This window comes from Balaenoptera physalus (assembly GCF_965194825.1).
Source record: "Balaenoptera physalus genome assembly, chromosome: 2".
NCBI lineage: Eukaryota > Metazoa > Chordata > Mammalia > Artiodactyla > Balaenopteridae > Balaenoptera > Balaenoptera physalus.
The window spans coordinates 116,236,947-116,263,225 of NC_138883.1; the positions used below are offsets into that span (position 1 = coordinate 116,236,947).

Genomic DNA, 26,279 nt, shown 5'->3' on the forward strand with positions numbered 1-26,279 from the left:
CAGCACCACCGAACCAGCTCTACAACAAATGCTAAAGGAACTTCTCTAAGTAGGAAACACAAGAGAAGAAAAGGATCTACAAAAATAAACCCAGAACAATTAAGAAAATGGTCATAGGAACATACATATCAATAATTACCTTAAACGTGAATGGATTAAATGCTCCAACCAAAAGACACAGGCTTGCTGAATGGATACAAAAACAAGACCCATATATATGCTGTCTACAAGAGACACACTTCAGACCTAGGGATACATACAGACTGAAAGTGAGGGGATGGAAAAGATATTCCATGCAAATGGAAATCAAAAGAAAGCTGGAGTAGCAATACTCATATCAGATAAAATAGACTTTAAAATAAAGAATGTTACAAGAGAAAAGGAAGGACACTACGTAATGATGAAGGGATCAATCCGAGAAGAAGATATAACAATCATAAATATATATGCACCCAACACAGGAGCACCTCAATACATAAGGCAACTGCTAACAGCTATAAAAGAGGAAATCAACAGTAACACAATAATAGTGGGGGCCTTTAACGCCTCACTTACACCAATGGACAGATCATCCAAAATGAAAATAAATAAGGAAACAGAGCTTTAAATGACAAGGTAAACCAGATAGATTTAATTGATATTTATATTCCATCCAAAAACAGCAGATTACACTTTCTTCTCAAGTGCGCACGGAACATTCTCCAGGACAGATCACATCTTGGGTCCCAAATCAAGCCTCAGTAAATTTAAGAAAATTGAAATCATATCAAGCATGTTTTCTGACCACAACACTTTGAGATTAGAAATCAATTAATAACAGGGAAAAAAACGTAAAAAACACAAACACATGGAGGCTAAACAATATGTTACTAAATAACTGAGACATCACTGAAGAAATCAAAGAAGAAATCAAAAAATACCTAGAGACAAATGACAATGAAAGCACGATGATCCAAAACCTATGGGATACGGCAAAAGCAGTTCGAAGAGGCAAGTTTATAGCTATACAAGCCTACCTCAAGAAACAAGAAAAACCTCAAATAAACAATCTAACCTTACACCTAAAGGAACTAGAGAAAGAAGAACAAACAAAACCCAAAGTTAGCAGAAGGAAAGAAATCAAAAAGATCAGAGCAGAAATAAATGAAATAGAAACAACGAAAACAACAGCAAAGATCATTAAAACTAAAAGCTGGTTCTTTGAGAAGATAAACAAAATTGATAAACCATTAGCCAGACTCATCAAGAAAAAGAGGGAGAGGACTCAAATCAATAAAATTAGAAATGAAAAAGGAGAAGTTACAACAGACACCACAGAAATACAAAGCAGCCTAAGAGACTACTACAAGCAACTCTATGCCAATAAAATGGACAACCTGGAAGAAATGGACAAATTCTTAGAAAGGTATAACCTTCCAAGACTGAACCAGGAAGAAGTAGAAAATATGAACAGACCAATCACAAGTAATGAAATGGAAACTGTGATTAAAAATCTTCCAACAAACCAAAGTCCAGGACCAGATGGCTTCACAGGTGAATTCTATCAAACATTTAGAGAAGAGCTAACACCCATCCTTCTCAAACTCTTCCAAAAAATTGCAGAGGAAGGAACACTCCTAAACTCATTCTATGAGGCCACCATCACCCTGATACCAAAACCAGACAAAGATACTACAAAAAAAGAAAATGACAGACCAATATCACGGATGAATATAGATGTAAAAATCCTCAACAAAATACTAGCAAACAGAATCCAACAACACATTAAAAGGATCATACACCACGATCAAGTGGGATTTATCCCAGGGATGCAAGGATTCTTCAATATACACAAATCAATCAGTGTGATACAACATATTAACAAATTGAAGAAGAAAAACCATATGATCATCTCAATAGATGCAGAAATAGCTTCTGACAAAATGCAACACCCATTTATGATAAAAACTCTCCAGAAAGTGGGCATAGAGGGAACCTACCTCAACATAATAAAGGCCATATATGACAAACCCACAGCGAACATCATTCTCAGTGGTGAAAAACTGAAAGCATTTCCTCTAAGATCAGGAACAAGACAAGGATGTCCACCCTCACCACTATTATTCAACATAGTTTTGGAAGTCCTAGCCATGGCAATCAGAGAAGAAAAAGAAATAAAAGGAATACAAATTGGAAAAGAAGAAGTAAAACTGTCACTGTTTGTAGATGACATGATACTATACATAGAGAATCCTAAAGATGCTATCAGAAAACTACTAGAGCTAATTAATGAGTTTGATAAAGTTGCAGGATACAAAATTAATGCACAGAAATCTCTTGCATTCCTATACACCAATGATGAAAAATCTGAAAGAGAAATTAAGGAAACACTGTCATTTACCATTGCAACAAAAAGAATAAAATACCTAGGAATAAACCTACCTGGGGAGACAAATGACCTGTATGCAGAAAACTATAAGACACTGATGAAAGAAATTAAAGAGGATACCAACAGATGGAGAGATATACCATGTCCTTGGATTGGAAGAGTCAATATTGTGAAAATGACTATACTACCCAAAGCAATCTACAGATTCAATGCAATCCCTATCAAATTACCAATGGCATTTTTTTACGGAACTAGAACAAATCATCTTAAAATTTGTATGGAGACACAAAAGACCCCGAATAGCCAAAGCAGTCTTGAGGGAAAAAAGCGGAGCTGGAGGAATCAGACTCCCTGACTTCAGACTATACTACAAAGCTACAGTAATCACGACAATATGGTACTGGCACAAGAACAGAAATATAGATCAATGGAACAAGATAGAAAGCTCAGAGATAAACCCACGCACCTATGGTCAGATAATCTATGACAAAGGAGGCAAGGATATACCATGGAGAAAAGACAGTCTCTTCAATAAGCAGTGCTGGGAAAACTGGACAGCTACATGTGAAAGAATGAAATTAGAACACTCCCTAACACCATACACAAAAATAAACTCAAAATGGATTCGAGACCTAAATGTAAGACCAGACACTATAAAACTCTTAGAGGAAAACATAGGAAGAACACTCTTTGACATAAATCACAGCAAGATCTTTTTTGTTCCACTTCCTAGAGTAATGGAAATAAAAACAAAAATAAACAAATAGGACCTAATGAAACTTCAAAGCTTTTGCACAGCAAAGGAAACCATAAACAAGACAAAAAGACAACCCTTAGAATGGGAGAAAATATTTGCAAACAAATCAACGGACAAAGGATTAATCTCCAAAATATATAAACAGCTCATGCAGCTCAATATTTAAAAAAAACAAACAACCCAATTCAAAAATGGGCAGAAGACCTAAATTGACATTTCTCCAAAGAAGACATACAGATGGCCAAGAAGCACATGAAAAGCTGCTCAACATCACTAATTATTAGAGAAATGCAAATCAAAACTACAATGAGGTATCCCCTCACACCAGTTAGAATGGGCATCATTGGAAAATCTACAAATAACAAATGCTGGAGAGGGTGTGGAGAAAAGGGAACCCTCTTGCACTGTTGGTGGGAATGTAAATTGATACAGCCACTATGGAGAACAGTATGGAGGTTCCTTAAAAAGCTAAAAATAGAATTACCATATGATCCAGCAATCCCACTACTGGGCATATACCCAGAGAAAACCATAATTCAAAAAGACACATGCACCCCAACGTTCACTGCAGCACTATTTACAATAGCCAGGTCATGGAAGCAACCTAAATGCCCACCGACAGACGAATGGATAAAGAAGAGGTGGTACATATATACAATGGAATATTACTCAGCCATAAAAGGAACGAAACTGGGTCATTTGTAGAGATGTGGATGGATCTAGAGACTGTCATAGAGAGTGAAGTAAGTCATAAAGAGAAAAACAAATATCGTATATTAACGCATATATGTGGAACCTAGAAAAATGGTACAGATGAACCGGTTTGCAGGGCAGTAATTGAAACACAGATGTAGAGAACAAACGTATGGACACCAATGGGGGAAAGAGGCGGGGGGCGGCGGTGGTGGTGGTGGTGTGATGAATTGGGCCATTGGGATTGACAGGTATACACTGATGTGTATAAAATTGATGACTAATAAGAGCCTGCTGTATAAAAAAAATAAAAGAAAACAAAACAAAAAACAAAAACAAAAAAACCCAAAATACCAGCTTTTGGTTTCCACTGATTTTCTCTACTGTTGGTCAGCTTCCTATTCAGTAATTTTAGCTCTAATAGGCCCTTCTTGTTGTAGCTTCATAAAGTAAAAGCTTAGATCATTGATTTTTTACCTCATTTCTTTTCTTATATAAGGGTTTAAAGCTATCGGTTTTCTTCTAAGCACTTCTTTAGCTGCATTCCACAACTTGTAATATGCTGTGTTTCCATTATCATTCAGACCAAAATATTTTCAAGTTGCCCTTATAAATTTTTCTTTAACTTATAAGTTACTTATACATGTTATTTTCCAAATATGTGAGGATTTCTCAGATGTCTTTCTGTTACTGATTTCTATTTTAATTCCATTTTGGTCAGACAACATACTTTAAATTTTCAATCATTTGTGCGACCATACTGATGCCTGAGGTCATGGACATTAGGGCAGGCACATCAGGACGGTGACAAGCCCTTGTCTGACAATTGCTGGTCCTTCATCTTGTTCAGGAACATCACAATCTCCATTGTCCCAAGAAGGTCAAAAGTATGGGTTTAAATTCAAGTGGCATTCTACTATTCCACCCTCTCTCTCTCTCTCTTCCCCCAGCATCTTATTCCTTCCCTTTTTCAGGGCTCCTGACCTTTATGGAAGTGGGGCTTCAGCTCATGCTCCCAAGAACCCTAATTTTTCCCCACTCTTCTAATTTCCTCCCTGAAAATCTCAGAGAATAATCACTATAGAGAGAAGGTGGCAGCACCAAAAATGAAATGGAGGAGGAAAAGCCACAATACCTTTTATGTCTTAATCTCGAAGGTCACACATTGTCAGTTCTGCCACATTACATTTTAGAAACAAATCACTAAGTACAGCACATGCCTTTTGAAGGGAGGAGTATCAAAAAATTTGTGGACACATTTTAAACCACCAGAACAGTGTCATAATTTTTACCCTAAATAATCATATATCTTTTAAAAGAACTAAGAGAGGGAAAGAAAATATGTATAGTCATTTATTTTTATACATATGTATTACCCTCTGGTTTCTTTATTCCTTCCCATAACTCATGGATCAGCAAACTAGAGTCCATGGGCCAAATCAAACCCACTGCCTATTTTTGCATGGCCTGAGAGCCAAGAATGGTTTTACATTTTTTTAATGGTTGAGGAAAAAAATCAAGGGAAGAATATTTTTGTGACATGTGAAAATTATACGGAATTTAAATTTCAGTGTCTATAATAAAATTTATTGGAATGTACCCATGCTCATTTATTTATGTATTGTGTATATAGCTCCTTTCACAGCAGAATTGCATTGTCTCAACAGACCATATGACCCACAAAGCCTAAAATATTTACCATCTGATCCTTTGCAGAAAAAGTTTATCAGCCTCTACTATACATCCAAATTACCATCTGGTGTCATTTGCTTTTAACCTAAAGAATTTCCATTATCATTTTTCATAGAACACATTACAGTGACAAATTCCCTCAGATTATCTGCTTATCTGAAAATATCTTTATTCCAGCTTCATTTTTGAAAGATACTTTTCCTAATTGATGATTGGACATTGTGGATAATACATTGTAACAACAATGAATTGTTATGTTTTCCTGCAGCCTTGATTTTTCTTCTAACAGACAATTAACTTGTCTGGACCCAAACTATAAATTAAGCAACTGCCTGAACATTGCTTTTGTTTTTGGGTCTTGAATTGTTTTGTTGGATTTTAATTATGATTTTTGGATATCTTTCAGCCTCCATTGCTTTTAATAAGAAGACAAGTGTTAACCATATCATTATAGGCAAACCTCATTTTACTGTACTTCACTTTATTGTGCTTTGCAGATACTGCATTTTTTACAAATTGAAGATTTGTGGCAACCCGGTGTTGAGCACGTCTATCAGCACCATTTTTCCAACAGCATTTGCTCACATAGTGTCTCTGTGTCACATTTAGATAATGCCTGCAGTATTTCAAAGTTTTCATTATTATAATATTTGTTATGGTGATCTGTGATCAGTGATCTTTGCTGTAACTACTACTCCCTGAAGGCTCGGACTATGGTTAGCATTTTTTAGCAATAAAGTATTTTTAAATTAAGGTATGTACATTGCTTTTTTCAACATAATGCTACTGCACACTTAACAGGCTACAGTATAGTGTAAACATAACTTTTATATGCACCAGGAAACCAAAAAAATTCATGTGCCTCCCTTTATTGTGATATTTGCTTTATTGCAGTGATCTGGAACTGACTCTGAAATTGCTCTGAGGTATGCCTGTATTCCCCTGTATTTAATGTACCATATTTTCTCTGGGCTGCTTTCAAGATTTCCTTTCTATCTTTGGCATTTAGCAATTTGCCTATAATGTGTCTAGTTGTGGTTTTCTTTTGTATTGATTCTAGTTGGAGGTCATAGATTGTCTTGAATCTCCAAGCTAGTTTTTCTCAAACATGAGAAGTTTTCAGCCACTATTTCTTCCAATATTTTTCTGCTTCTTTCTCTCTCACCTCTACCTATGGGATTCCAACTTAAGGCAGTAAGAATTCAGCTATCCCCCAAGAGGAGCTATGCAGAGATACAAAAAGCCCTCAGTTAAAAAAAATCAGTAAACTTGCAAATCTCACCTACTGCAGTTGTGTCTTTCCAAAGTTATCTCCTATTTGGTTTGCATTGCTCTTTGACAGCGCCTATGGTCTCCCCTGAATACTCACCAACAGTCAGCCAGGTATAGATGGCAGAATTCGTACTCTAACTTTGAGTTTTAGCCTTTGGCAGCTCTCTCCATTCCAGGATTTTCCTCCTAAATTTCAAACTTCTTTGCTACTCCTCAACTTTATCTTATCCTCTGACACTTCAAGCCAGTATGGTTGTGGTTTTCTGTCTCTGGAGCTATGGGAGTTAGGGAGAACCTTGTGCAAAAAGCCACAAATTCACAATTCTTACCCACTACTTAGTTACTTTAAAGAATAAACTCCCCACTAGTTTCTGTGCTTATTTTTGGTCTTTTGGGGTCTGTTAGTATTTTTGATCTCTTTTCCACTGCTTTCAAATAATGTTACCTTACATTTTTTTCCAGGGTTTATCATTGTTACCTGTGGCAGGGTTCATTCACCTCACCAATTCACCACTACTATTACCTAAGGCTAGTAGTCCCCCGGTTTTATAAAAACAATCTCCCAAACTTGAATTTATCATTTTATATATTATAAAATTTTAATTATTGGCAGTACTATAATGGAAAATAAACTACCTAAAGTAATGGAAAAGCCCAACTTCCACAAATATAGAAATAAATTTGCATGTGTACAATGTACAATATCCTCATGCAGCTGCTGCTGAAACTGGTGCCTTCCTATTCTACACCCATATATACCTAACTGGAATACAATTAGGCCTGGGGTTGTCAGGCTGAGAGTCATGAAAATCAACGAAGAAAATAAACTACTTGCAATTATTTAAAAGTTAAAAAGAATTAATTTAAGTTCCCTCCAAAAGATCTGTAGACTGCTTTCAATCATGTCCCATGGATTAAAAGATTAAGAAAAGGAAGATGGATATTTGGAATAAGTACTTGTATACATTTCAGAAACAGTAGCAATAGTTAAGAGCAACATTTGAAGATGTCTTTTTTAAATGAAATACTTACCTTTGTTCTTCTAAAATGAGAAAATATTTTAACAACATTTTTCAAAATGCATTACACATTTTCTGATACCAAGACAGCATAAGTAAGAACTGAAGAAAGAACCCACAACATTTGCTCTTAGGAATTCTACTTATATTCTCCTTTCACTGATAATTAAATACTAATATTCCATGGAATTTCAATCACAAAACTGTGAAGTTAGCAAAGTATATCTGTGATTTGTAAAAAGCTCAGAACAGACTACATAAGTAATTTAGTCCATTATATGCAAATTGCTGAGTTAGGCTTTGAGTATTCTGAAGGATCCCTTTATTCTCACTATAGCAATAGCAGTAGCCAAACAACTGTTATCCCACAACAAGCAAAAGAACCATTTTCATGCAGAATGAGTACAACAAATAGAAAAGGAGAAAATGGAGACCAAGAGCATCTTTTTACACCAATTTTATTAAAAAACAAACAAACAAAAAAAAAAACAAGAGAACACCCTCTATGATTCTGTCATTCTTCCTTAAGACAAAACATTAAGTGGTGGCTTTGTTCTAAATCAGACATGATAAAATCTGATAGGAGGACTATAGTCAAACTAAGTGAATTTGCCAATGAAAGCAATATTGCTGATGTTAAAATTTAAGTGTAAATTAGCATAAAAATCAGCAGGAATTCTCAAGAGACAGAGGAAACTGTTGGCAGTGTTAGATATGTTAATTATCTTGATTGTGATGAGTTCATATATATGTCAAAACTTACCAAACTGTATGCTTTGGCATGCAGTTTACTCTACCTCAATTAGATTTCAATAAAGTTAAAAAAAAACAACAGGAAAAAATCATTATTCATTTTTACTCATCACTTGGATACTTTAAAAGTCAAAAGCAGAAACCAATTCAAAGTCTGTAACCAAGTATAATTAACAACTCAAGGATCACAAATAGTCATCCAAGTTAAAAGTCATCCAAGTTAAAAGAACAGGTATTTCAACTTTTTCAAAAAAAAGAATGAAAGTCTCAATGGAAGTATCCTGAGACTCACTGGTCAAAGGATTATAGAGGTCGCATTGCCTAAGCTAGTTACGTCCCACCCAGGTGTAGAATGCTCCTGGTTTCCATTTCCAAATGGATGTGAGGACACAGAGTTTATTTATCAGGATTTGCAGCCTTACTGTACTTCTCTTCCTTGCACCTCTGCAGAATCTCTAAGCTCCTCTGGTGGACTGGGTGTTGGAGAAAGCTAATACTATCCATACTTTTCAAAACTGCACATGGCGCTGTATCATCATGTCCTTAGGAAGCAAAAGAAAAACAAAAAATGGAGAAAAGAAAAAGACATTATGTAAGCCCAAACCAATAGAGAATCAAGGACAATGCTGCCAACTATCTTAAGAGTAAATAAAAATGTATCAAGTAATTGGGGTTAAATGTGAATAATTTTTCCAATTAATTTGAGGAAATTACACAAAAACAATAGGAAAAAATAAAGGTCCTGTTCAGGTATTCAAAAGTATCCTTTTTCAGTACTCAAAGTGTTGTGAGTTAACATCATACTAAAAATTTTTAATTTAAAATACCAGGGAAATTTCAAAAACAATTGTATGGTGTCTTTTTTTTAATGGACTCATTTTTATCAGGTCTGAAATATAATTAGCACAGAGTTGGCAACAATGCAAGAAACACTGATGGAACCCCAAAGAGAAATATACCCAAAACAATTTACCGAAAGTTAAACGTTCACAAATCTCGCAATTAACCACACTTGTAGGAATTCCAAGTGTGTCAATGTTGAAAGAGTAGGAAGAAAAGCACTGTAGAGCAGGAAAACCCAGCAGCACTTCTGTACTTATAAATCTGAAAACAAAGCTGGAAAATCTGTCAGAATCAACTATTGGAAGGAAAGGAACGAGAGCACATTCAAGTAAGGACCAAAGCCCCAGATTAGTGCTACTGAAACAGTGAGACACTCGAGCAGTAAAGAGGGAAGGAAGATTGTACCATAAATATTAGGAATAAATGGATTTAAAAGAGAATTCAGGTTTTCCAGGTTTGGGAGGAGTCAAGTATCATTTACACAAGAACATCTCTAGAGTTAGGACATGAAGTTCAAATGTATGTAGGTTTGCCTTTAAAAAATAAAAGTGAATAGTTTAACAATAGATGGAGGCAAATTAAGCAACACATAATTATGAACTAAAGTTCCATTAGTACATATTTACTGTATAACTAGGAATAAGATACTATCTATGAATAGTTCTCAAGGCAGAATCATTTTAAAAGTTAAACAGAAGCAGAGTAATTCAAAGAGGTTTGCATGGTTTAACCAAACTATAATTCCTTAAACTGAATATCTACATTAAGAGAATAGGCATCCATGTTTTAGTTAAAGAGACAGAATCTCATGATACCATAACATCAGATTATAGATAGACAGATATAGAAACAGATATCTGATATAGATATAGATATAGATAGATATATCAGGCTTTTGTAAAATTAAAAAAAAAAACATTTCGTATCCTGTAATTAAAAAGTAAGCTAATAAAACACTATCTCATTTATCCAGTACAGAGAGTCCATAGCTGTACATGTTCAATGTTTCAAAAAGAGACAAGTATTACCAAGTTACCATCATTTCTTAGTCAAAAGATACCTCAATAAAAATATTCTATTCTCAATAATCCCCTCCTTCACAGGACTCTTGGTGGGGGAAGGAATGCTTAGGCTCAGATGAGGCTGCACTTGGTTAGTAACAGGGTGGGGCTAGGGGTTAGGGTAAGCCATCAGTTGAGGGGGACCATTTGAGGAAAAAACCACCTGGTGCGTTCTACTCATACTCCATCCAAATTGTAATTTTTGAAAGTTATCAACAGACTTTCAGGCCCTTCACAATAGCTAATGATACATTGTTAGTCAGAAATAATTTAAGAAGATTATGGTATTAAAGTGTTTTATATAGGAGTTCAGAATATTAAATATAGTAAATTATTATGTAATCTTCAATTAAAACTCGCTCAACTTGACTACAGCCTCTGTACTCAATTTTCTATTTTATCGAAATAAATTGTGGCAATGCCATTTGGATATGGGTAATTTTATATCTGTGACTGTTTTGTGTCTCACTGACTGTTTTGTGTCTCATCATCATACCTACAACTTAGGGTTTTGGTTTTTTTTTAACTTCTGTTCTTTCATTCTGCTTTCTATGCCTTCTTTTAACTCTTTAACAATTTTAAACACTGCTTTACAGACTATAATACTATTTCCAAACCTTAAAGTGATACTCCTCTCTGTTGTGTGTACCAACTCCCTGTCAAGGTGGTTTGGTTTCCTAGGATGGTTTTATAAGTACATTTTCAGTGGAGTCTCAAACTCTTAAAAGAGGTTTATTTAGTGTTTGCTTATGCTAAGTTCCTAGCCTAGTTTTCATAATTTCTTAGGTTGAGATTATGCACCAAACAAACAGCATAAATCCTCTTGCGTGGTGAAGAAGATACGGGGCACTAATTTTTTTAGGCAACTTTTTTTTCAAACTTTATCTAAGGCCTAACACATACTGATATGATTCTTCTTGTTCTTCTAGGCAAGACCAACAGACAGTTTTACAATTATCTTTTCAGTGACAGAAAAGTTCAAGCTCTTTGAAGCTCCTACACCATATAAAACAGGGGCTCAATCCCGGCTCCACTGTATCATTCAAACCTGAAGCCATGTCTCTGATCCTATAATAGTTTCTATAATGCCAGCTCCCAGGCCTTAGGGCCATTTTTTTAAAGGTATATTTCACATACAGTAAACTCCACTAATCTCAAGTATACAGTTTGATGAGCTTAAACAAACAGTTATATCATATAATCCTCAATCAAGATACAGGACATTTCCATCACCTCAGCAAGTTATTTCATTCCCTTCCAGTAAATACCACCCCTACCCCTCTCAAAGTCAATCAAGTAATGATCCCAGGAGTGGGACTGCTGGATCACATGGTAATTCTATTTTTAGTTTTCTGAGGAACCTCCATATTGTTTTCCATAGTGGCTGTACCAACTTACATCCCCACCAACATTGTAGGAGTGTTCCCTTTTCTCCATACCCTCTCCAACACTGTTATTTGTAGACTTTTTAGTGATGGCCATTCTGACCGGTGTGAGGTGGTACCTCACTGTAGTTTTGATTTGCATTTCTCTAATAATTAGTGATGTTGAGCATCTTTTCATGTGCCTACTGGCTATCTGTATGTCTTCTTTGGAGAAATGTCTATTAAGGTCTTCTGCCCATTTTTCGATTGGGTTGTTGTTTTGTTGTTGTTGAGTTGTATGAGCTGTTTGTATACTGTGGAGATTAAGCCTTTGTCTGTTGCATCACTTGCAAATATTTTCTCCCATTCCATTGGTCGTCTTTTTGTTTTTTTATGGTTTCCTTTGCTGTGCAAAAGCTTGTAAGTTTGATTAGGTCCCATTTGTTTATTTTTGTTTTTACTTCTATTGCCTTGGGAGACTGATCTAAGAAAACATTGGTATGATTTATGTCAGAGAATGTTTTGCCTTTGCTCTCTTCTGGGAGTTTTATACTGTCATGTCTTATGTTTAAGTCTTTAAGACATTTTGTGTTTATTTTTGTGCATGGTGTGAGGGTGTGTTCTAACTTCATTGATTTACATGCAGCTGTCCAACTCTCCCAGCACCACTTGCTGAAGAGACTTTTTCCCATTTTATATTCTTGCCTCCTTTGTTGAAGATTAATTGACCACAGGTGTATGGGTTTATTTCTGGGCTCTCTATTCTGTACCATTGATCTGTATGCCTGTTTTTGTACCAATACCACATTGTTTTGATTACTCTAACTTTGTGGTATTGTCTGAAGTCTGGGAGAGTTATGCCTCCTGCTTTGTTTGTTTTTTTTTAATTAATTAATTAATTAATATTTATTTTTGTCTGTGTTGTGTCTTCATTGTTGCACATGGGCTTTCTCTCGTTGCGGTGAATGGGGGCCACCCTTTGCTGAAGTGCACGGGCCTCTCATTGCAGTGGCTTGTCTTTGTTGCAGAGCACAGGCTCGAGGCGTGCAGGCCCCAGTAGTTGTGGCACATGGGCTCAGCAGCTGTGGCTCATGGGCTCTAGAGTGCAGGATCAGTAGTTGTGGCACACAGGCTTTGTTGCTCTGCAGCATATGGGATCTTCCCAGACCAGGACTTGAACCTGTGTCCCCTGCACTGGCAGATGGATTCTTAATCACTATGTCCCCAGGGAAGTCCTCCTGCTTTGTTTTTATTCCTCAGGATTGCTCTAGCAATTCTCGGTCTTTCATGGTTCCATATAAATTTTTGGATATTTGTTCTAGTTCTGTGAAAAATGTCATGGGTAATTTGACAGGATCTCATTATATCTGTAGATTGCTTTGGGTAGTATTGCCATTTTAACTATATTAATTCTTCCAATCCAAGGGCATGGGATATCTTTCCATTTCTTTGAATCCTCTTTTATTTCCTTTATTAATGTTTTATAGTCCTCAGTGTATAAGTCTTTCTCCTCCTTGGTCAGGTTTATTCCTAGATACTTTTTTTTGGGTGCAATTTTAAAAGGTTTTTTGGGGTTTTTAAAATTTTATTTATTTATTTATTTATTTATTTATTTATTTTTGGTTGCATTGGGTCTTCGTTGCTGCACACAGGCTTTCTCTAGTTGTGGAGAGGGGAGCTACTCTTTGTTGTGGTGTACAGGCTTCTCATTGCAGTGGCTTCTCTTGTTGTGGAGCACGGGCTCTAGGTGCATGGGCTTCAGTAGTTGTGGCACAAGGGCTCAGTAGTTGTGGCACACGGGCTTAGTTGCTCCGTGGCATGTGGGATCTCCCCAGACCAGGGCTTAAACCCGTGTCCCCTGCAATGGCAGGCAGATTCTTAACCACTGCACTACCAGGGAAGTCCCAGTATTTTTTTTTTTTTTTACATTCCCTTTCTGATATTTCATTGTTAGTGTAAAGAAATACAACTGATTTCTGAATGTTACTCTTGTATCCTGCTACTTTGCTGAATTCATTTATTAGATCTAGTAGTTTTTGTGTGGAGTCCTTAGGAAGAAACTCTGTACTTTTAAACTATCACTCCCCTTGTTATCTCCCTGTCTGCCCTAGGCAAACACTAATCTACATTCTTTCTCGACAGATTTGCCTATTCTAGAAAATTCATATAAATGAAATCATACAGCATGTGGTCTTTTGTGTCTTACACTTTCACTTAACAAAATGCTTTCAAGGTTCACCCATGTTATAGCATGTACTAGTATCTCATTCATTTACGTGACAGAATAGTATTCCATTGTATGGTTATACCAGATTTTGTTTATCCAGTCATCTGTTGAACATTTGAGTTGTTTCTACCTTTTGGCTATTATGAATATGTTGCTAAGAACAACAAGTACAAGTTTTTGTTTGAACACCTGCTTTCAATTCTTTTAAAATATCTACCTAAGAGTGGAACTGCTGGGTAAAATGTAACTACCAGGCTGTTTTACAAAGTGGCTGCACCATTTTAAATTTTCACTCGCAGCATATGAGGCTTCCAATTTTTCCACATCCTTATTACCAACATTTGTTATTACCTGTCGATTTTATTGTAGCCATCCTAGTAGATGTGAAGTTGTATCTTACTGTGGTTTCGATTTGCATTTCCCTGATGACAAACTATACTGAGCATCTTTTCATGTTTTTTATTGACTATTTCCATATCTTCTTTGGAGAAATGTCTTTTCAGATCCTTTGCCCATTTTTTAATTGGGTTATTAGTTTTTTACTATTGAATTGCAAGAACTGTATATATTCTAGATACCAGTTCCTTATTAGATACGAGATTTATAAATATCTTCTATCATTCTGTGAGTTGTCATTTCACTTTTTTTTAAATATTTATTTATTTATTTATTTGGTTGCACCAGGTCTTAGTTGCAGCAGGCAGCCTCCTTAGTTGCGGCTTGTGGGCTCCTTAGTTGCGGCTCACAGGCTCCTTAGTTGTGGCTCTCCAGCTCTTTAGTTGTGGCATGCACGTGGGATCTAGTTCCCTGAACAGGGATCAAAACCGGGCCCCCTGCATTGGGAGCGTGGAGTCTTATCCACTGCGCCACCAGGGAAGTCCCTTCACTCTCTTAATAGTATCCTTTGAGGCACAAAAGTTTTTAATTTTGATGAAGTCTAATTTATCCATTTTTTCTTTGGTTGCTTGTGCTTTATACCTAATCCTGTCATACCTAAGAATCCACTGCCTAATCCAAACTGGGAAATGTGAATCCTCCAATTTTTGTCCTTCTTGCATTTCTGGATTCCTTTACATATCAATTTTAGGATTAGCTTGTCAATATCTGCATAAAGGTAGCTGTGGTTTTGACAGGACTACGCTGAATCTGTAGATCCAGTATTGCCATCTTAACTATGCCTTCCAATGCATAAACATATAATATCTTTCCATTTATTGCAGTATTCGTTAAGTTTTTTCAACAATATTTTGTAGTTTCAGTGAACAAGTCTTGCAATTCTTTTGTTAAATTTATTAGTAAGAATTTTATACTTGTTGGTGATCTTGTAAGTGAAGCACCAACTTAATTCTGTTTTCAGGTTGTTTACTGTTAATGTCTAGAAATACAACCGATTTTGCATATTGACGTTGTGTCTTGCAACTTGAGCTCATTTTTTATCTCTAGTAGAGTTTTTTGTAGATTCCTTAGGAAATTTTACACAAAATATGTCATCTACAAACAAAATGGTTTCTTCCTTTCCAATTTGGATGTCTTTTATTTCTTTTTCTTGCCTGATTACTCTTACCAGGATTTCCAGGACAATGATAAATAGAAGAGGTGAAAACAGATATCCTGTCTTGTTTCTGATCTTAAGGGAAAAGTATTCAGTCATTCACCATCAAGAATTATATAAGCTTTGGATTTTTCACAGGTCCCCTTATCAGATTGAGGAAGTCCCCTTCTATTGCTAATTTGTTCAGCATTTTTATGATGAAAAATATGAAAAGGTATTCGTGTCTGTCAAGTGCCTCTTCTGTGTCTATTGAGGTGATGATCTGATTTTTGCCCTTTAGTCTATCAATGTGGTGTATTACATTGATTTGAGTTTTCTAAGGTGAACCAACCTTGCATTCCTGGGTAAATTCCACTAGATAATGGTGTAAAATACTTTTTACATATTGCTGGACTCAGTCTGCAAGGATTTTGTTGAGGATTTTTGTTGAGGGATATTGGTTTGTGGTTTTCATTTTTGTGATGTCTTATCTGGTATGCTGGTAATACTGGCCTCACAGATTGAGAATGAAAGTATTCCCTTATCGTCTATGTTTTTGGAAGAGTTTATAAAGGATTGGTGTTAATTCTTCATTAAGTATTTGATAAAATTTATCAGTGAATTCACTGTTCCTTGGTTTGTGGGAAGATTTTTTTTCATAACTAATTCAATCTCTTTTCTTGTAACAGGCCTTTTCAGATTTTCTATTTCTTCTGGAGTCAGTATAGGCTGTTAGCATATTTCTAGGAATTTTTCCATTTCCACTAGGTTCTAATTTGTTGACATACAACTGTTAATAGTATTATAATCCTTTTTATTTCTATCAGTTCAGCAGCAACACCCCCCTTTCTTTCCCCAAATTAGTAATTTGAGTCTCCTCTCTCCTCTTCTTCGTCTGCCTACCTCAAGGTTTGTCAATTTCATTTACCTTTTTAAAGAAGTACCTTTCAGTTTTGTTTTCTTTATTGTTTTCTACTCTCTATTTTATTTATTTCAGATCTACTCTTTATTATGTCCTTCCTACTGCTTGCTTTGGGTTTAGTTTTCCCTTTTTCCCTAGAATCTTAAGGTGGGGCATTAAGTTATTGATTTGAGATATTCTTTCTTAATAGAGATAAATTTCTCTAAGGGAGAAATAAATTTCCCTCTAAGCACTCTTTTAGCTGTATCCCATAAGATATGGGTGTATATTTTCTTCTATTCATTTCAAACTATTTTCTAATTTCCCTTATGATTTCTTCTTTGTCCCATTGGCTATTAAGAAGTGTGTTATTTAGTTTCCACATATACCATAAGACATATTATTTTTGTTCCTCTTTTCTTTCATTACTCTCTTCTTTTGTGTTGAATATATGTTTTCTAGTATACTATTTTAATATTTTGATCATTTCTTATATATTATTTTTTAGTTATTTTCTTAACAGGTGCCAAGGGAATTAAAATTAGCATCTTAATTTACAACAATCTAATCTAGATTAAAAGCTACTTAATTTCAATAGTATATAAAAACTTTCCTCCTATATAGCTTCATTCCCTTCTTCCTTCTTTATGCTGTATTGTCATGCAATAACATGACAATAACATGGCATGCCCTCTTTAAAATGGCATGCCCTCCAAGAGAGATTAATAATTATTGCTTTTTCACAGTTGACTTTTAAATCAGATTGGAGGGAAAAAAAGTTACAAAATGTAAAAAATACATTTTTACTATCTTTTATATTTAACTCTATAGCTGCCTTTAATGGTGCTCTTTATTATTTCATGTACTTTAGAGCTACTGTCTAGTGTCCTTTCATTTCAGCCAGAAGAACTATCTTTAATATTTCTTGTGGGGCAGCTAGTAACAGTCACTCAGGATCTGTTTATCTGGGAATGTCATAAATTCATCTTGAAGGACAGTTTTAGTGAATACAGAATTCTTGATTGACAGTGTTTTATTCTTTCAGCACTTTGAATATGCCAAGTTGCTGTCCTCTAGCCTCAATGCTTTCTAATGATGAATCAACTTTTAATCTTACTGAGGATAACTCTGTGCATGATGAATCATTTTTCTCTTGCTGCTTTCAATATTCTCTCTTTACCTCTAGACAGTTTAATTATGATATATCTAAGTTTGAATCTCTTTGAATTCACCCACCTTGTAGTTTATCGAGCTTGTTAGATGTGTATATTAATTTTCTCATCAAATTTGAGGAGGTGTTGGCCATTATTTCTTGAAATATTCTTTCTTTCCCTTTCCCTCCTTTCCTTCCGGACTCTCAGAAGTTTATATGCCTCATGGTGTCCCATAAGTCTAGAAGCTCTGTTTATTTTTCTTCATTCTTTATTATTCCTGTTCCTTAGCCAGATCATCTCAACTGATCTGTCTTCATGTTCACCCGATTCTGGCTTCTGCTTATTCAAACCTGCTGCTGAACTCTTCTACTGAATTTCTCATTTCAGTTATTGTACATTTTTTTCCACTTCAAAATTGATGTGTGTGTGTGTGTATATAAAATTGATATTCTCCATTTGGTGAGACATTGTTCTCATACTTTCCTTTTGTTCTTCAGATATAGTTACCTTTAAGTCTTTAAATATATTTAAAATAGTTTAAAGACTTTGTCTAGTAATATCAATGTCTGGATTTTTTCAGGGGTAGTTATATAACATGGCAACTCTGAAAATTCTCTTCCCAGGATTTGCTGTTGTTGCTGTTTCTTACAGTTGCTACTATTTGTTTAGGACTTTCCTGAACTAATTCTGTAAAGTTTGTCACAGGTGACCATGGAAATCTCTGCTCAGTTAGCTTAAATGTCAGCTATTAATTGAAGGCAGATATCTTTACATGCCTGAAACCACTAATTCTCCCAGTTTTTGTCAAGGGTCACTGAGTGTGTATGTTGGTGCATACCTTCAACACTCAGCTAGGCAGTTTACAACTTTGCCTTGCCCTGCTTGCACAGAATCTGAAGGTTATCCTGAGGTAAGAAATCAGGATATCCTCAGGTCTTTACTGAGCATATGCATAGCCCTGGGCACGTATAGAGTCCTATGCATGTGCATAGCTATCTAGATTCCCATGAACATATGGGAACTTTTCATAGCCGTTATGGAAACCTCATTCTCCAGCTTTTCCTTTCAAATGTTTTGGTTAGTTTTTGCCCCAGCTGTTATCTACTGCATCAGAGAGTTGCAATGTTCAACAACTGCTTCTGATTGTTTTGGACAAAACCCCTAGGTAAAAGGTTATTCATGCTGGGCAAGCTCCAAGTCAGGTTAAAAGATAGCCTTGTAAGTGGGGTCTTCCAGGGAGCTACCAAATAAGTTGAATATTCTCTGGGAATGGGGCTTTGAAGGAGCGCCAACCCCCTTCTATTCCCTCCAGGGGTTGTCACACTGCTGATTTTCATTGTGCTTCCAGGCTATTGATTTTCAAGGCTACCGTAGAGCTTGGCAGGGAGGGAGGTGAGTAGTGCAAGTTAAAACACTACAAAGTGCACTGTCATTATCAATATTCAGCCTTTTTTCTTGTATATATACTTCCCAGATTACTGAAGGCCTTTGATGAATATATGGAGCTCTAGCAAAGTTATTCTGACAATTTTTGCAAGTGTTCTTGTTGCTTTTATGGAAGAGAGAATTTTCAGAGGTCCTTACTCTACCATTTCATTGGCATTTAATCTAAAACCCTTACTCTTAATCACCACACCATAGTGCCTGATACAGAATTGATTTATAAATAATGGTCAGGGTTTTGTCTGTTAACAAAAATGCTCTTAATTGTCTCAAGTACTGGGTAGAATTATGGATAGAGTACTGCATAGAGATCCTAGACCCTGTTTAGGTGATATCTAAATTAGTTTTAGTACTTGGTCATTTCTGGAAATAGATGGTCACTGGAATCCTTCTCCCACTTGCAAAAACAAATGGGAGCACATTAGAGTTACGGAGTCCATTGTGTGGGATGGGGAAGAGGAACAGTTTATGTGGGAACCATTAAAGCTCTCTATCTGCAGACACTATATGAATGGCTTCAGCTTTTCTCCCTGTAGATTAAGGAACCGAATGACACTTTGGACTCTCGTGCTTGCCTCCTTTATTTTTTTTAATTAATTAATTTATTTATTTATTTTTGACTGCGTTGGGTCTTCGTTGCTGCGCGCAGGGCTTTCCCTAGTTGCAGTGAGCGAGGGCTACTCTTCATTGTGGTGCACGGGCTTCTCATTACAGTGGCTTCTCTTGTTGCAGAGCATGGGCTCTAGGCGCATGGGCTTCAGTAGTTGCGGCTCACAGGCTCAGTAGTTGTGGTGCATGGGCTTAGCTGCTCTGCAGTATGTGGGATCTTCCCGGACCAGGGATCGAACCCGTGTCCCCTGCATTGGCAGGCGGATTCTTAACCACTGCGCCACCAGGGAAGCCCCTCGTTCTTGCCTCTTATGCCAATGCCACAGCTGAATTCGCTGTCTCTGCCTAGTCTTTTTAGATGGATTAAAATTCCTCTTTGGCTATACTTTTATGTAACTCCAAAAGAACCAAATAAGCATCACTGCACTCACATCTGCATACTGTATAATTCATGGTCAAGTTATGATCTCCCCTGTACTTTCTAGTCCAGGCTCTTTCTTATTCAGGAGGAGTAAATAAGAGGCAAGGTGGATGCCACCACTGGAATACCTGTACTCCAATACCTCACTGCTGATCAGAAAAATCATTACCATTTTTAATTCCACCTCCCAGCAGGGCCAACATGTAGCTTCACTCAGACTGCCTATTTATATGACTCTACTAAGAACATTTTATGGTTTCCTGATAACCTGCCCCAGCTATAACATACCACAACTATAACAAATTTATTCTTAAAAGGAATAAGTTGAATTAATTTTTATTTAAAGACCTTAAAATGGCACTGTGCCCTCTAATTTGAAAGTCTATAAAAAAGAAAAAATAAGTCAAAAGTAGATTTAAATTTGATATTCTCATTTGTGCTCAGTTGGCTTGATGAAGAAAAAGAATGTTAGGGAATTCCTTAAGAAGATCCAGGATTTTTTTGGTTCACCATCAAGGTATTTGTTGACAATCAGCTAAGAGTCCAGTGAAATATCTTATAAAGACAGTCTTCAAGGAAGTGAAAATATATTGCACTTCTGCAGTCTACATCTTCTTTCTTCATTAGAAATATTATCTTTGACCTCTTCTTACTCTCATTCAAGATCTGAACTGGGTTACCTTCTGCCTTTCATATATTCTACTTCTGCTTAAATAATCTCCAAATCCTGTTCCACGTTGATATGTTTGCATACTACTTATGGTCATTATAAGAGTTCTGCATCTACTACTTAGTTCATTTTCACAGTTACTCTGTTAGTTTTTGTTTTGCAATACTACAATGTTCTAATTTTATAATATCCGTTTATCCTAAATCCACCAGAAAACAGAAGGTGGTAAGCGGTGCAGAGGGAGGAAAAATGCTAAATTTTGGCACTGACACTAATATGCTGTAATACAATTATTCTCTGTAACAAACCTGCTCAGTCACTGCCTCAAAATGCAAATGAACTATTGTTTTTCTTTTTCTTGATAAAAAGTGAAAATTTAGAAGTTTATACAAGGGGGACTTCTAGCATGTTGCTAATATTCTCTTTCTTAACCTAGAAGATAGTTCCAGGGGTGTTTTCACTTTGTGATAATTCACTGAGCTATATGTTTTGTTCTGTGCACTTTTCTGTATACATGTTATATCCCAGTATAAAAGAGTTTTCAAAAAGAGTTTATTATGTGGAAGCTCTATGCTGGCCAGAAAGCAAAACTAGATTAGAAAACAAAAAGTATCTAGAAATTATCAAAGTAAAGATAATTTCAGTTGTTGATGATTAGTAGCACTGCATGTCTTTGTACTAATTAATACTAATATACATAGAACCAGCTTTCACAAACAATATTTTAAATGCCAAAGTAACATTCAATGTGAATAACTTTTACAGAAAGCAATGTATTCAATAGTAAATATAAGAAAAGTTTCTTATCTTAGTCAGTTATGTCTTAGCAGGATATGTATCAATTTTCAAAATTTTCATAATTGATAAGATCACTGTAATAAATAAGAATGCATCTTAAAAGAAAAAACTTTTCCTTAAAGCTTTTTGCTGGTAACTGTAGTCAATAATATTGCAGTACTGTACATATTTGAAAGTTGCCAAGAGATTAAATTGTAAAAGTTCTCGTCACAAGAAAAAAAGTTTTGTAACTTTGTATAGTAATGGGTGGTACCATTTTGCAGTACACACAAATATTGAATCATTATGTTATATACCTGAAACTAATATAATGTTATATGTCCATTATACCTCAGTTTAAAATTTTTTCAAGCTTTTTGCAAAGATAGCCTCTTAGAAATAATTTTGGCAAAGGCAAAGCAGTTTTAAGACATTCCTTTTATTAAAAAAAAAAAACTATAGTTCTATCCACAAAGGCCAGTTTGCACACATTATAATCTGAAGTACAGAAATGAAATTCAATTAGTTTTGCCTCTCATTTCAGAAATACAATCTCTCAAATATTTCATTCATTTAAAATACATAAAAGCTGAATTTAAAGTTTTACTGCTAGTGCACATGCCAAAAAGCCCTATGAGTAAGTCTAGGAGTTCTGAAAGCACAAAGTGTGTCCTCCTGCACTTCTGCTGAAGCTTCTTGGCAAAAAAAATTGTTTTAAATAATTATATATGTATTAGAATATCCTCGCCATGCAGCAATGGTCTATCTAAGGCTAGAGTTACAGCAAGCAACAGTGTCATTTCAAGTAGGTAGCAAGTGCTTTTGAGATGCTCCTCCCACAGAATGTGAAATGAGAATATTTTATGATTTAAGGAGGAGACACACAAAAAAGTATCCTGTTTTATCCATTTCTAACTTTTAAAGTAAAATCCAGCTAACTGAGTTAAGTGTAAGAGGAAAAGAAAATTAACACCTCATAAACAGATACTTTACATGTATTATCTGATTTTACCCTCATAATATTGAAGGCAGTATTACACGCCAAGAAAAACAGCTAATAGTCACAAAATCAGTCAAGAGAAGAGATGACAACTGATTACTGAAGTTGGGTTACCCCACTATACTATACTACTTCCATCCTAATTTTTCTGCCTCCTGATTTATGCTTCCACATTATATTTCATTTGTAGTCAAAACTATGACTTAAGAAGAAAACAGAGAAAAATATCAATATTAAATTCTATATAATTAAATAATAATTTCACTTTTTGTTTAAAAATCATACCAATGTCTGAATGCCTAATAAATACCAGGTGCTTTACACTCATTATTCCTATCAGTATTTATTAATAAAAATGTACCAACATATATATACACACACATACACTCACCAGAACTCATTAGATCTGAAACATGATGTTAGGGCATGGTAAGAAAACAAACAGAAGCATAGTAGAATACTGATGTCTACTGCTTACCAGTTTTTCTCTGAATGTGTCTTTTCCCAGCTTCCCTGAAAGCAATAACAGCTCTGAAAAAAGCTCGGAGAACTGCCCAACGGAAAACAGCTACAGGATCAATTCCAATCATCCCAGAGATAAATGCATTCTTGCTACTTCTCAGAAGAGCTACAATGTCAGGGCGCATATGATCTGTATTTTTTTCCCGGAAATCCTACATGAAAAAAGTACCAGTGTTACTTTTGAAAAAATTATTAAACCAAGAAGATAATGGGTGACGTATATGAACAGTGGTTGAATAAGGCTATAGAAGTGACTTCTGTTTTAGGCAGCTAAATGGACCAGATAGATATCCTCTACAAAGTCCCATCTGACCCTAAAACTATTTAATTCAATAATTAATTTAAATTAGAATGAGCATTCCACAATCTTATTGCAGCTTGTTAAACACTGATCAGGGAGAGACTCTCTACAGGACTATCACATAAAATGACAAGAGAGCTGAATAACAAAAAGGAGCCAGAAATGAGAAGACCAGGAACAGCATTTCAAAGGGAACACCTACTACCTATAGGTGGCAATGAGTTGAACAAGTTAGGAGAAAACCAGTAAGACCAGGGACTGGAGGATTCTTGGCAAGGGTGAGAGTAGTAGAAGAATAAGCAAATAAATAGGCTATGTAGGCTATGTAAGCCTGAACTAGGAGTTTGGGTTTTATTCAAGTGTAAAGAAAAGCCACTGGAAGGATAATGACATGAGCTAACTGGTGTTTTATAAACAACACTGATTGCTGCAGAGGGAATGAACTGTACAAAGATGGAAAAGGTAGGCCAGCTATCGCAGTATTCCAGAAGAAGAACTGACAGTGACTTGGACTACATTGATGGTACTAGTGGAAAGGGAAAATGGTTATCATATTTGGGATATGTTTTAGAGGTAAGGACAAAGGACTTGCTGGTGGATTAGGGCATGGTGAGTGAATGAGAAAATTAGGTTAACACCTATATTTTGCGTTTGAGCAACAAAGTGGGTAGAGGTACCATATACTGATATGGAGAAGACTAGAGAAAAGAGAAGGTATAGGGATAGAAAATGAGGATTAAGAGGTAAGTTTTGTCCAAGTGAAGCTTGAGATGCTGAGAATAATGATAATAGCAAGTAACATTTATTGAGAGGTTCCTAAGTGTATGGCACACTTCTAAGCATTTTACATGTGTTGTCTCATTGAAGTTCATTTCATCACCTTAACAACTCCTTGAGGTAGATGATATTATTCCTATTTTATAGATGAGGAAAGTGAGTCATAGAAAGGTTAACTATCTTGGCCCCTATCACACAGTAACTGGAAGAACAGAGTTTCAAACTCAGCCACTTATAACCAGTATACTATGTCTGCATACAGACATCAAGTAGGCAGATGGATGTATTTGTCTAGATTCTTACAGAGATTTCAGAAAATGCATTTGGATATCATCAGCACACAGATTTTTTAAAGCTGGATAAGATTACCTAAGGACTGTAAATAGCCAGTTAAAACCACCTGTCAATGGGGGTTGGCGATGACAGAACACAAGAAAATGGGTTTAAGTACCCACAGAAAGATAGGGAGGGCAAGAAGCTTAACACTCCTGGAAGAAGATCCCAGACTGATACGTACAGTCTAGGCATTTGACTATAACCACAGCCAGATGGAAGGATTAAAACTTGGTGAGTAAATTACTCCATGTCGTTGCAGCTTCACAGAACAGCTGTAACTCAGAATTCTGTGAGAATCATGCCTAGTACGACGTCATCTACTCTCATGTCCAGAAGGCAGCTTGGAATTGTCCTATTACCTTTAGGGCTTTCCTTTCCTAGTAATTCTTGGTTCTCCTGAGAACAGGGGAAACAAGCCAGAAGTCTTGGTGCTTAGTTGGTCCCTAAGTACCCTTTGAGCAAACGTGTGTATTATAAAAGTTAGTAAAACTGAGTAAGAATTTTCAAATCAAATCACCAGCAGGGCTTCCCTGGTGGCGCAGTGGTTGAGAGTCTGCCTGCCAATGCAGGGGACACGGGTTCGAGCCCTGGTCTGGGAGGATCCCACATGCCGCGGAGCGACTAAGCCCGTGAGCCGCAATTGCTGAGCCTGCGCGTCTGGAGCCTGTGCTCCGCAACAGGAGAGGCCACGATAGTGAGAGGCCCGCGCACCGCGATGAAGAGTGGCCCCCACTTGCCCGCAACTAGAGAAAGCCCTCGCACAGAAACGAAGACCCAACACAGCCATAAATAAATAAATAAATAAATAAATAAAAACAGCAAAAGAAACTTATTAAAAAAAAAAAAAAAATAAAAAAAAAAAAAATCACCAGCAGAGGGGCTTCCCTGGTGGCGCAGTGGTTGAGAGTCTGCCTGCTAATGTAGGGAGCACGGGTTCGAGCCCTGGTCTTGGGGGATCCCACGTGCCGCGGAGCGGCTGGGCCCGTGAGCCACAGCTGCTGAGCCTGAGCATCTGGAGCCTGTGCTCCGCAACAAGAGGGGCCGCGATAGTGAGGGGCCCGCGCACCGCGATGAGGAGTGGCCCCCGCTTGCCGCAACTAGAGGGGGCCCTCGCACAGAAGCGAAGACCCAGCCAAAAATAAATAAATAAATTAATTAATTATTTTTAAAAAATCACCAGCAGAAGCAAACATCTACTGAGGGCAGACAAATGTCAGGCATTAAGCTAAGCACTATACATAACTTATTTAATTCTAACAATTACTCAATAAAGTGGAATCAATTATAAACCTTCATCAGAGGTCAAACATAAGTACCAGTAACAGGAACTAAAACATCAGTCTGCCCTACTCCAAAGATCATCCTGTCCTATTAATAACTATACCATAAAACCTAAAATTCAAGATTTCTTTTCCATGAGGACTGTCAAATGTTGATAGAGACCTTCCTTTTTCAAATGTAATGGTCTTGTTTCTCTGTCTTCATATTTCTAGATTTCTAAGTACATTTCATAAAATCACATCATCCTTGAAACTCTCTTCTATTGGCTTCCATAACAACACACTGTGATTTACTACTTACTTGTTGTGCAGTCCGTTCTCAGTCTCCACTGTTGGTTCTGTATTGAAAATTCTTAGGGTTTAATCTTGTGTACTCATATTTTTCCCTCGATCATCTTGTATCAGTTGATCTTGACCATAATTATGACTTGAAACACCATCTAAATGATGAAGCCCAAATCTGTATTTCCAGCTCAAATATTTCTTGTTATGTCTGAGATCCATTTAT

The 26,279-nt window shown here is 36.2% G+C and overlaps 1 protein-coding gene across 13 annotated transcripts in view; it reads right to left on the reverse strand.

Moving 5' to 3' along the window:
* Positions 1-26,279, reverse strand: part of MYO9A (myosin IXA) — a 285,101-nt gene that overhangs the window by 136,753 nt on the left and 122,069 nt on the right. For all 13 annotated transcript variants that reach the window (XM_082443570.1, XM_082443569.1, XM_082443573.1 and 10 more), the window contains 2 exons: positions 23,034-23,229; positions 8,977-9,096 (listed from right to left, as the gene is read on the reverse strand). In XM_082443570.1, the coding sequence (XP_082299696.1) occupies positions 8,977-9,096; positions 23,034-23,229 (316 nt within the window). The remainder of the gene's footprint in view (positions 1-8,976; positions 9,097-23,033; positions 23,230-26,279) is intronic.